The 13,205-nt window shown below is 37.2% G+C and overlaps 1 protein-coding gene across 1 annotated transcript in view; it reads left to right on the top strand.

Annotated features, from left to right (window-relative positions):
• Window positions 1–10,539, top strand: part of LOC140736114 (EMILIN-3-like) — a 37,732-nt gene extending 27,193 nt beyond the window's left edge. The window contains exons 6-8 of the mRNA XM_073061896.1: window positions 1,906–1,941; window positions 7,307–7,438; window positions 8,501–10,539. Coding sequence (XP_072917997.1) covers window positions 1,906–1,941; window positions 7,307–7,438; window positions 8,501–8,838 — 506 coding nt within the window. The 3' untranslated portion in view covers window positions 8,839–10,539. The remainder of the gene's footprint in view (window positions 1–1,905; window positions 1,942–7,306; window positions 7,439–8,500) is intronic.
• The last annotated feature ends 2,666 nt before the right edge of the window (window positions 10,540–13,205 follow it).

Here is a 13,205-nt window from a genome sequence, read left to right as displayed (position 1 = left end):
GTTGATGAGGGTAAGGCAGTGGATGTAGTCTATATGGACTTCAGCAAGGCCTTTGACAAAGTTCCACATGGAAGGTTAGTTAAGAAGGTTCAGTCGTTAGGTATTAATGCTGGAGTAATAAAATGGATTCAACAGTGGTTAGATGGGAAATGCCAGAGAGTAGTGGTGGATAATTGTTTATCGGGATGGAGGCCGGTGACTAGCGGGGTGCCTCAGGGATCTGTTTTGGGCCCAATGTTGTTTCTAATATACATAAATGATCTGGATGATGGGGTGGTAAATTGGATTAGTAAGTATGCCGATGATACTAAGGTAGGAGGTGTTGTGGATAATGAGGTGGGTTTTCAAAGCTTGCAGGGAGATTTATGCCGGTTAGAAGAATGGGCTGAACGTTGGCAGATGGAGTTTAATGCTGAGAAGTGTGAGGTTCTACATTTTGGCAGGAATAATCCAAATAGAACATACAGGGTAAATGGTAGGGCATTGAGGAATGCAGTGGAACAGAGAGATCTAGGAATAACAGTGCATAGTTCCCTGAAGGTGGAGTCTCATGTAGATAGGGTGGTGAAGAAGGCTTTTGGAATGCTGGCCTTTATAAATCAGAGCATTGAGTACAGAAGTTGGGATGTAATGTTAAAATTGTACAAGGCATTGGTAAGGCCAAATTTGGAATATTGTGTACAGTTCTGGTCACCGAATTATAGGAAAGATATCAATAAATTAGAGAGAGTGCAGAGACGATTTACTAGGATGTTACCTGGGTTTCAGCACTTAAGTTACAGAGAAAGGTTGAACAAGTTAGGTCTCTATTCATTGGAGCGTAGAAGGTTGAGGGGGGATTTGATCGAGGTATTTAAAATTTTGAGAGGGATAGATAGAGTTGACGTGAATAGGCTGTTTCCATTGAGAGTAGGGGAGATTCAAACGAGAGGACATGATTTGAGAGTTAGGGGGCAAAAGTTTAAGGGAAACATGAGGGGGTATTTCTTTACTCAGAGAGTGATAGCTATGTGGAATGAGCTTCCTGTAGAAGTAGTAGAGGCCAGTTCAGTTGTGTCATTTAAGGTAAAATTGGATAGGTATATGGACAGGAAAGGAGTGGAGGGTTATGAGCTGAGTGCGGGTAGGTGGGACTAGGTGAGATTAAGAGTTCGGCACGGACTAGGAGGGCCGAGATGGCCTGTTTCCGTGCTGTGATTGTTATATGATATATGTTAAACAGAGAATTAGTTTATAAATCCATTCTCAGCTCATAAAATATTGGCAGTGATTTCCAACAGCATTTTAGGTCAAGGAAGAATATCCAAATCATATTAAATCATTGGGCAGTCTGTTGTGATTGGAAATTGGCTGATTCATCTTAAATACGTGCCAGAAACTCCCTTTAACTTATCCACGTCACTCGCACAGTTCATGTGATGGATGGTAGAAGAAGCTACAGTGTACGTTGATGCGATTTGTGGTACTGAAACAAAACCTTGTCCATTCTCCACAAACGGTGCTTGGTGATATGAATAAATTAAGCCTATCCAGGATAAGGGGCTTAAATGTGCTTTTATTAAAGCTTCCCTTACAAGAATTAATTAATTTCTTTGTACACTTTTATCACAGTGAAATCTTCCAGCTTTCCATGGATCAACTTCCGTATTTCTCTATCAGGTGGTCATTTTGCATTACAGATGAACAATTAACCTCCTTAATTTTATAGACCATCAATAATTGAATACAAAATAGCAAACACATGATACTTCCAACAAAATTATTTCATTTACGTCATAGGATATTACTTTTGCACATCAAAATCAATGTTCTTAAAAAAAAAGTCTGCCGGTATAAAGATCAAATTCCAAACACTTTAAGCAGTGGCAGAGTTCCAAAATGTAATTGTGTTATTTTGAATTTCAGGTTTACAAGAACCCACTGGCCTTTCAGGATCATCAGGTAAAGTTGTCCAGTGAAGAAAAAACTATTTATTTTCCAAAAATATTATGTAACATTACAAATACTGGTAGTATTGGTGTAGTGATATTTGAAGTTCTGTACCTACAGATAAATTTCCAAATTTTAGAATAATTCCAGTTTTATTTGGCTTAGTGTGGATTTTGTTGAGGTTTGCTATAAGTGACTGATTCAGATACAAGTGCTAGCTGCTAAAGCTACCATTACACCATCAGTTACCTGGCTTCAGTCCGGACTTCCAGTGCTGTGTGTGTGGAGACTGCACATTCTCCCTGTGACCCCCAAAGGTTTCCTCCAGGTACTCCTGCTCTGATGGCCCAGAACATCAACTGTTTATCCCTCTCCATACGTGCTGCCTGACCTGCTGAGTTCCTCCAGCACTTTAGTGTGTGTTACTGCTGTTTGCTATGTACGTTGGTAGTTTAAATTGCCCTCTGTGTGTAGGTGAGTGGTAGAACCTGAAGGAAGTTGATGGAACAGTGGGGGAAATTAAATGGGAATCACATAAATGTGTGTTGTAAAGTTCCACACATGCTGACAGCATCTATGTGCCAACTCTGATATGTTTCTCGCCTTCTGTAATGGATGAAATTGGGACAACCTAAACTATTGCCCACCACAGACTGTATTCCCTTAAATACTGACATTCCTGATGTCCCTGATGACTGAGTCAGAGCCAGATTGTTTGCAGCCTTGAAATCTGAGCAGAACTTCCAATCAAAGTCTCATCCTTTTCATTATAATACCTTCCCTTCAGTTATCTGCTGCTGAAACCTTCATCCCTGCCATTGTAACATTACCTCTTAATTCCCATGCATGTGTGTTTGTCATCACGTCTGTCCTTTGTAAACTGAAGCTGAACAAAAATTCTGCAGCCCATATCCTGATTCATGCTCATCACCTACAGATCTCCCAGTATAATTATAAAATTCTCGTCAGTTTTCATAATCATCCCCTACCACTACCCTGGCCCCCAAACCTCTCCATATCCATGCCTCCTCCAATCTTCAAAAATACAGAGGTGGTAAACGTGTGGCACATGTAAGAAGAAATTTGTTGGCACGCAGCATGTGGTGCTGCCACACAATTCTTTAAACCCCATCCATAATACAAATATTTACAATGATTATGTTTACTGCCAGAATGATTTATTACAACTCAAAAGCAGTGAGGTGTTTTCACAGGAAATGCCTGTGTCAGCTTGGTGCTGGTTAGATGGTTCTGACAACACAGTACGTTAACAATACCTTTTAAAGTTCTCGCAGTCTTGTTGTATTCAGGTAGTAAATGGTTACAATAATAAAATTTAGGACTTATGTAATTTTTCAATTGACTTAAAAAGATTAATATTAATTTTTGAACAGGTTATCTCAAATGCTTAATTTATTTCAATCTGTCTCCATTATATTTTTATTAATAGTAAAACATTGAATACATGTAAAAAAGCAACAGGACTCGTCCTTTCTCCTTAGCATCCATAATTATTACTAATTCATTAATCAATATTAATTTCAGCTCAAAATTGTCATGGCACATGAGAGATTTTTTTTTAGAAGGTTATTGCCAATTTAAGCACATGATCTCAAGAGGGTTCACCACCTCTGTAAACCTTTCAAGATCTGTGCTCCTCTAACACTGGATTCTGAGAACCCCAATTTCCATCTCTCTACTTAGGTCTTTGACAGTTGTGCCTTGTGTTGCCTAAACCCAGTGCTCTGGAATGTTTCCCAAGCTGCCTTTCTGCATTTCTCTTTGCTTTCAGACATTCCTTACATCTTCTTTTCTGGCTAACCTTTCAATCATGTGGCCTAATGTCTCCTTAAGTGGCTTGACCAAGGAACTGATTATAGACTTCAGGGGAAGGAAAGCAGAGGTCCGTGAGCCAGTCCTCATTGGAGGATCAGAGGTGAGAGGGTTAGCAACTTTAAATTCCTAGGTGTTATTATTTCAGAGGACCTGTCCTCAGCCTAGCACATAAGTGCAATTATGAAGAAAGCACGGCAGTACGTCTACTTCCTTAGGAGTTTGCAGAGAATCAGCATGACATCAAAAACTTTTGACAAACTTCTGTAGATGTGTAGTGGGGAATATATTGACTGGCTGCATCATGGCCTGGTATGGAAACACCAAAGACCTTGAATGGAAAATTCTGCAAAAAGTAGTGGATACAGCCCAGCCCATCATGGGTACAGCCCTCTCCACCATTGGGCGCAGCTGTAGGAAACACTGTCGCTGGAAAGCAACATCCATAATCAGGGACCCTCACCACCCAGGCCATGGTTTCTTCTCACTGCTGCCATCAGGAAGAAGGTACAAGAGTCTTGGGACTCGCACCAGCAGGTTAGGGAACAGTTACTACTCCTCAACCATCAGGCTCTTGAACAAAGGGGATAACTTCACTCGCCCCATTATTGAAATGTTCCCATAGTCAAAGGACTCACTTTCAAGGACTCTTCATCCCATGTTCCCGTTATTTATTGCTTATTTATTTATTATAATTATTTTTATATTTGGATAGTTTTTTGTCTTCTGCACTCTGGTTGAACAACCTAGTCGAGCAGTCATTCATTGATTCTGTTAAAGTTACTATTCCATAGATTTGTTGAGTATGCCCACAAGAAAATTAATCTCCGGGTTGTATATGTATTTTGATAACAAATTTACTTTTAACTTTGTTGAGTTCTGTTTGATAAAATTGCTGTATTTGGGTGAGGTGCTGTATAGGAATTTTTCTACTGTTAGCATGCATCTTTGAATTATCGTCTTTGTTGATTTACCATGAGTATTTCTATCAATTATTGTAACTTTATTTCCCTTGTCAAATTGCATTAAAATTGTTTGACAAGAATAATCAGTGATGTGCATCACTGCTGCCAAAAGTATCGCTATTCTTACTAAAACTGAACATTATGAGGTAACTGGGCTGGAAATTAAAATGCTTTCACAAAACGAATTAGGGCTTGTCACACAATGTTATTTCTGATTATCAGTTTTAGATTTTGAAGTTTTAAAAAGTGTAAAATGGTTTTAAAAATATTTAAGGATGGGGAAAGCCCCTTTTTGTGTAAAGTGAAAATTAGTGCATGCATTCCAATATGTTGTCAGATTAATTACACTGTAATAAAACTTAACTCAAGTGTTTATACTTTGAATTTACTGCACTCAAGTGGAACAGAGATTTATGCCTCTGCCATTTAGTATTTACTATCCCTATGGACACAGCGATGCGCTACTGATCAGAATGGCTCACTGATTAAGCTCGCAGATGGTTCTTAAATTAGAAGTTAGCATTATTCCATTGTAGATAAAATGCGGATATGTGAATGCATATCCATTAACAATCGATATGTGATATATCCTTTTGTACTCCCTTCATGCTCTCATTTTTGGTCATCTGGATAGCTTGTTCTTTTGTTAGATCATCCATTATGTCTGGGTACATCTAAAGAACAGTGAAATACTATAGAAACAATGTAAATGAGTTATTGTGTATCTACTCTTTTGTTATGAAAGAGTCGTCTATTTTAAAATGAGATGCTTTCGTCCATGAGAAGTTACGTTTTACCCTGTAGCCGTTGAACACAGGGGTTCTATTGGACCCAATTGTCAAAAGAAAGCTCAGCATCAGTGCACAGAATCTGCAAGTTTTATTCTTGTGTAACTAAAGCAGTATCATTCATTAAGCCTAATGCATCTATTTCTGACTTGGGTCATTCAATTTAAAATAATTTTTTCCCCTTTCTTGGTATCAGACCGACACTCCAGTAGAGTACCGTTTGAAGTGCTGCCAGTGAGACAGTAAACCAAGGCCTATGCGATTCCATGTGTGTAAAAAGACAAACCTCATGGCACTGTTTTCAACGGGGCAATTTCACCACTGCACTGATCAATATTTATCCTTGGCTAAACATTAATAATGAATAAATTCCGTGAGAAATTACTATGCTCAAATTAGCTAACATTTTTCCTATACGACCCAGCGACGAAAACAAGTACATTAAAGTGCTTTGGGGCATCTGGAACAGAAATCCCTCTCCTTCCTCCTGTACATAAAATTATTAATTGCTATGTTCTTTCAATTAATAGTGCCATTCCAAGTAAACATAGTGTCTGAGTGCAACTCTACATTAACTGAGCAGCTTATTCCACAGTGGATATCTATAAAACCCCAGGAGGATCATTTCCTCTTAGGCCTGCTATAAAACAGGAGCACTTTCAGGTCAGAAGCAAATGTTCCTTTTAAAGGAGCTAAGTGGGAGCCCGTTCGGCGGAGACAAAGTTAAAACCTTTCAAATTCTGGTTCTATCCCAATTGGCAAGATTTTTTATTCAGTAGCTTACCGTAGAGTGTCCAGTTTTTGTCATCTGAGAATGATATTCTAGTCTTGGTTTGCTCCTCCTGCAATAACTGGACAAAAATATTATCCCCACCACAGTCATTGGAAAGAAAATGACAAGCTGCCAGGTTTAGAAGCCAAAAACGTTAGCCACAATGTGCATCACATGCTGTATATATTAAAGGGAGCTCACAAGAAGGTCAATGATCAGCAGCAACACTTCTAACGGAACCATATTGAATGCATCAAAGGTGTTTCTTTTTGAACTTTGTTCAAGTTTTTGATTTCTCTGTGTGTGTATGGGAGTTTAATGTGAATCATGGCAAGAGTTGAGGAATATTTTCCTTGATAAACGTGCCAAGTTTCACTTTAGTTTTGTCCTTTGTGTTTCTAATCATCTAGAGCTGAGAACAGCCTAAACTTAAGGGCACTGGTCGAGAATTTTATTCCATACATCTGTATCAAGCTCAAATCTACATCAGATGGCAGTATTAAAAGAGAGTACACAAGTCCTAATGTCAGTGACATCTCAATATCTTTACTTGGAACTAATACATTTAGAGTATTATATGAAAAATGTTCAGCAAATGCACATATTCTGGATTTTAAAAAAATTCAGGTAACCGATGGTCAATTAACTACCGTATACTGTATAGCATTGGCATATACCCAATTAAAGAAAGCATAAGATTAAAAACATTAACTTCATTTTACAGTTCACTGTTCCCAACATAGGGAAGTGTTTTGACCAGATTCTTTCCATCACAAACATTTCCTACATTGGCAGTTACCAGCTGGCCAGGCTTTTCATCGGCAGATTTTATATATCTCAAGAATATTTTCATTAAATAGATCCAATACGCATGACTGTTTTCCATTATTGAACACTGCTGTTCATGTTTAATGAAATTTATTGGTGGAATTTCAATTCAATCAGTAAAATCAACAAATTCTGTGCTTTCCACCTCTATTTTGCTTAAAGTGTGTTTACTGTTGATGTTTTATTTACAGGAAACAAGGGTCTTACTAACCACATCGTATTTTCTGTTGGTCTAACTGAAGTGCCTTTTACTGCTGATAATGGTGTTGTAAGGTTCAACAAAATTCTGATCAACGATGGAGGGCATTATGCAACTAACACAGGTATGACATCCTTGGTAAATGCACAGGTGCCTTTAAATTTGAAGAAACTTGGCAACCCTTTGTTCAATATTTTCATAGGGTTTGATTTATTGCTCTTCCAGTTACTTTCTCAAAACTTTGGATTTGATCAGAAAGTTCCTCTTTTTTCTTGCTTTACTCTCAGTATGGGCTGCCCAGTCTTTTTTCCCCCTCTCTTTTTAATTTTTTTTGTTTCTGTTTATAGAGAAGAGTGGGGTTTTTATGTACATAAAAATTATAAAAGTTTCTTTATCTTTTTTTCTTTTTATGGAATAAGAGAATTGATTCTTATTTTTATTATATACTATTAGATTAATACTATGTATGATCTTGATCATGTTTATTTTACCTTTTATATGAATTATCAATATAGATATTTGAGATAATTCTCCGTTTGTATATATGTACTTTAAATTAATAAAAAGATTGATAAAGAAATAAATGCACAGGTATTTGGCCAGTACAGTAATTTATCATTTCAGGCCAGCGTAAGCTATTTTGAAAGCCCCAGAGACAAATTGTTGCTGTGTGCTGCAGTGTTCTATGTTCTAAGCGAACTTCTGAAAGTAAAATCACTTACCTGTAATTCATAGTTGACATCTGAAAGGAGCTGTCAAAAAAGCCTCGTCAAATTACTATTTATGTATAGCACATTCTCCAGCTGTTTGTGTCAGTGGTGGGTGAAGCTGATCAAGGAATTTTGTCTTGAAACCTGGATAATGTTAAACTTCTTGAGCAATTTGGAGCTCGGTTAATCTAACCCAAGTGAAAGATGTACCAGTGCATTCCTCATCTGTGCCTCATAGGTGCTTAAGAGCCTATTCATTTATCTGAAGTTACCCATACTCTGACTCGCTATTTTGGGTCTAGTATTGATCTGATCAATGGTTACCTGCTCATCTGACAGGTAGTATCTCATTGCAGGTTGGCTCAGAATTTACTGAAAATAGTTATTGCTTAGTACGAGTAGCAATGGAACTTTAGACCAGATTTCAGATCCAGACCATGTCGACAGGAATCTAAAGTTCTCTGTTTGTTTTGCAGGTGTATTTACTGTCCCTCACAGTGGAGAGTATTTTATTAGTGCTGTACTGACTCCGCAAAGAAATGAACGCATAGAGGCTGTGCTGACAGTATCCAATGTAAGCATTGCACAAGTGGACACAGCCGGCTATAGGACTGAACGACTAGAAACTTCAGTGGATGAAACTGAGAATCATCCCGGAGGAGGCCTTGCTGTGTTCAGCCTAATTCTCAGGCTGAAAGCTGGTGATGAAGTCAGTGTTGTTGTCATGTCAGGAAAATTAGCTTACACGGGAACAGAGGAGCTATACTCTACATTCAGTGCTGTTTTATTGAACGATTCACCAATGCATAGTTGACAAAACCGAGGTAAAGAGAGGTAACTAGAACTGATAGAATTGGCCATCATTTGATTTAAAATGCTTACTGTAAATCTCACAATGAACTAACTGGAAATACTCATTTCAATTGTAAACATCTGGCAGACTGAACTACACTAGAACTGCAATGGTCTTCGGCCAATCTAAATTGTTAAATCAAGAACCACTAAGTGAAACAAACTGAGTTACTGTATATTCAAGTTAAATATCTTCGGAGACAAAGCCTGCAGGTTACTGTCCATGTGTTATTAACCCTTTGAGAATAGTACTGTTCAGCCAGATAATGGCATCATTTAATATTAAGATTACTGATTTTAAAAATGCTATTTCCTTTGTACATATGATTCTATTTTAAATTACTCATTTTCTGACATTTCCAGTTTTATATAGTCTATACAAAGATAATAGTACTTTGAAAGCTTAGTCTCAGTGCTGAACAGGTCGAAAAGCTGAAGATTTTATGTGGGATCTTAAAATGTTTGTCAGTGGCCATTTAATCAAAAGAACTTTTCTCATCAAAGGAAGTTCCATGTAAAATGCTCAAACCCAGAATATTAAACAGCATGACTTACACTAGAGCAAATCTCAATATTTGGAGCTCAGAAATATCCTGGCATCACCATTCCCTGCTAGACTGTATATCAGGATGTAAGCTATCATTGGCCATTAGAACATTGTTAGCTTATAAAACCAGGCCAAGTGGTAGCAAATATTTTGACTTGGGTAGCCTAAAAGAACCCTATAGTTACCAGAATAATTTATTTTTAAATGTAAACTTTTCATTCTTTTCTATGAAAATTCATCATTAAACTTCATTCCTCATACAGGCTAAGCTACACTTACTCCATGCCAACCTTACATATCTTCATTTTAAATTTTGTGTGCATTTGCCTTTACTTTTAAATATCCAAAGATTCAGAGAGCAGATATTGAGAAATGAATAGCAGTTACCTAGGCTGCACTCTCAGAATTTCTGCCAATTTGGTAACAATGAGATAATTGACTTGCATCAAGGAGTCAGTTGCTAATATGCTTCCTATGTTTGAACATTATGGATTATGAATTGTTTCTGCATCAACTGAACATTAGTTAGGGAAGTGATTTATTTTGTCAGCAATATCCAGTTTCGCTTCTAAGGCAGAAAAGTTGCATTTTCAGTAATGATTGTTTAATGTCAATGAATGCTTGCGAATGGTCAAAGACTCTGAAGTGGATGAATGTACAGCAGAGCAGACGTAATGGGCTGAATGCCTAATCCTGCTCTAATGTCTTATGGTATTTAACTGAAATTAGTTGTTAAAAATAACATTCAAATGCAGATTATAGCACAGTAATCACTTAAGTATTTGATCAACTGACTGTTTGAAGTTGACTGTTGTAAAACAAACTGCCAGAACATTTGCAGTAATTTGAAATATTTCCCCAAAAATGTATTGAGAAAAAGTATAATTCTTTATATTTAGTAATAAATGCTAACATAACATTGCAGCTCAAACATTTTTAACACAATGAAGAATTGTTCAACATACACATGAACTTGAAATCCTCGTGTTTGTATATTAGTGTACATCTTTGAACATATGAAACTTGATGAACAAGTTATGGTGCTATTTTCTGTAAATTAAATACACATTTTCTACTGTTTAATTTAATGTTTGCAATAAACATGGTTTGAAATTATGTCCGATGCACAGTGAAATTGATTATTAAGATATTCAAAGTTCATTTGTAATGAGCTACCTTGGATATTTCTGTAAAAAAGTGTAGAATGGATCTTGGAAGAGCAAATACCAAAATTTCCACATTAAAGACACAGAACTGCATTTTCTAGGACTATGCTTTGAAAAAAGATATAATCAACACTTCTCTAGATAGAATTTGATTAACAATGGCTTCAAGCCTGCTCCAGATATTTGAGTGGTTTACTGCATATCAAATTGTTCTTGCTTTGAGTCATTTCGCATCCTGATGCTGATCTAATGACATCATTCCTGGCATGATACATTTTTAGACTTGGGCCCCTCCCTCCCTCTCAACGCTCTATGTCACAAGCCTGATGTTGAGCCACCACAGGCTGGAGTTTACTAACATCCTCCAAAAATATGTGTTGCTCTCCCCATCTAATATTTGTCTGCCTCTTTCCCAAGTCTCAGTTCTGGACTTCACTATTTATCTTTCAATGCACTGCATGTGCAAAGAGGCCTTCTGTATTGCATGGTCTTGGACCTTACTGAATCCCCAAGGGGCAGACCGACGTTCAAATCATTGCTGGCATATTATGTGGTAACTGATTCATGTGCTATTCGAGGCACTGATAATTTATTTATTTTTAAATAAAAAAAATTTTATTGAATTTTCAAATAGGTCACAGAAGGAAAAAAAATTAACCCCTCCCCCCTAACATATCCCTGTAGAAAGAGAAGAAAAAAGAAAGAAAAAATGCCTGGATATCGGAAGATCCCCACATGCTCCATGGAGCTCATAATTATTGGAACACAACTTCCACATAATCCAATATTATTTTTACTAGGCGATATTGAAGGGATAAAACCGAAATCCAAACTGAATAAATATCAGAAAGAATTCATAAAAATTGCATTGGCAGTAGCCAAAAAGGCTATTGCAGTTACTTGGAAATCAGATTCATATTTAAGTATAGATCGTTGGAAGAATGAAATTTTTAGCTGCATTCCACTTGAAAAAATTACTTATAATTTAAGAGATAAATATGAAATATTTCTGAAAATTTGGCACCCTATTTACAAAAGATAGGATTAAATATATAGGTGCTCCGAAGATAAAATTATTGGTTATCTGGGGAAAGAAATAAATATATATACTAAAGCACTGATAATTTTTAATGCATTTCTTTAGAAGCAGAACACAACACTGTGATGGTAGGGCAGACATACATTCTCCATGGCTGCCAAGTGTTTTTGGTGTTAATCAGATGTGCAGTACAAATGGTTTCAACGTAAACAACATCTAACAAGAGCCTAACATCTAACAAGACCAGAGGCTTCTTTGTTACAGCAGAATGTAGCAACACACTCTTCTCCACAAGTGGCAAGAAAATACATTCACCTTCTATCAAATATACAATTCCATCTGATGATTAGGGTTGAGGAATTCATAGAATGTACAATGTTTTGCCTAAGGCACTCATGGCCACATTTTGCATAGTATGCCAAAACAGTAATCTGGCTTTAACATACCTGGCCCCTGTCCAAACAGAACAGGTTAAGTTCTGGCCTTTGTGATACATCTTGTTGCCAGCAGGCTTCCCATCCGTGTAGTTACACGTAGCTTTTTGAAAACATTTAAACTATCAACCACAGTCTAAGGTCACGTTTTTCCAAAATGTGAAGGATATTAAAGGAACAAGATGCCAACCTGCAAGAGAAGCATTACTGAGCAATAAGGTAACAGCAAAATATATTTAATCAAATTAGACCCAATCTTCTGGCAACACCATTCAGTAGCCTCCAATTCTGTATTTATTTCTATGAATTAGGCAAATGGAAAATAACCAGGAGACAATGAAACATAGAAAACCTACAGCACAATACAGACTGTTCAGCCCACAAAGCTGTGCTGAACATGTCCTTACCTTCGAAATTACCTAGGGTTACCCATAGCCCTCTATTTTTCTAAGCTCTGTGTACCTATCCAGGAGTCTCTTAAAAGACCCTATTGAATCCACCTCCACCACCAGCAGCCCATTCCACACACTCACCACTCTCTATGTAAAAAAAAACTTACCCCTGATATCTCCTCTTTACCTACTTTCAAGCCCCTTAAACTTGTACCCTCTCATGCGAGCCATTTCAGCCCTGGGAAGTTAAAATGTTCTACTAAAGAGTCTATGAAGGGCCTGGTATTTTTATTCTAAACAGGACAAATGTGGAATTTGCACAACAAAATTTGGTGAAGTACTTATGAGATGGAATAAAACAGGGTTCCAAGCATTTTTTTATGCCAAGGACTCCTACCATTAACCAAGGGAGTCTGTGGATCCCAGGTTGAGAACCCTACTCTAAAACAATGACAAAACATCCACATTTGGAATTACTAACAAGGAATGAAAGTACTAATTCTTTGAAATACATACAGGGCAAGAACTGGGCCAACAAATTTCAACTTTATGCAAATTGCTCTCGACTGCTCTCAGGAACAGTATTTGAAATCTTCATCAAGAAACACCCAGACAGAAAAAAACAATCAAAGTTTCTCCAAACTCTTCATCAGGTAGGATAAAACATTATGAACACTGACCAACTTGTCATTAGCACGCACTTTATTAAGCTGCCAGTAGCTTTTTTGCTGATTTACAGATCAGCACCCTG

Source organism: Hemitrygon akajei, chromosome 11, assembly GCF_048418815.1.
Source record: "Hemitrygon akajei chromosome 11, sHemAka1.3, whole genome shotgun sequence".
NCBI lineage: Eukaryota > Metazoa > Chordata > Chondrichthyes > Myliobatiformes > Dasyatidae > Hemitrygon > Hemitrygon akajei.
The sequence above is the reverse complement of the archived record's forward strand: the minus strand, read 5'-3'. Positions and strand labels throughout refer to the sequence as shown.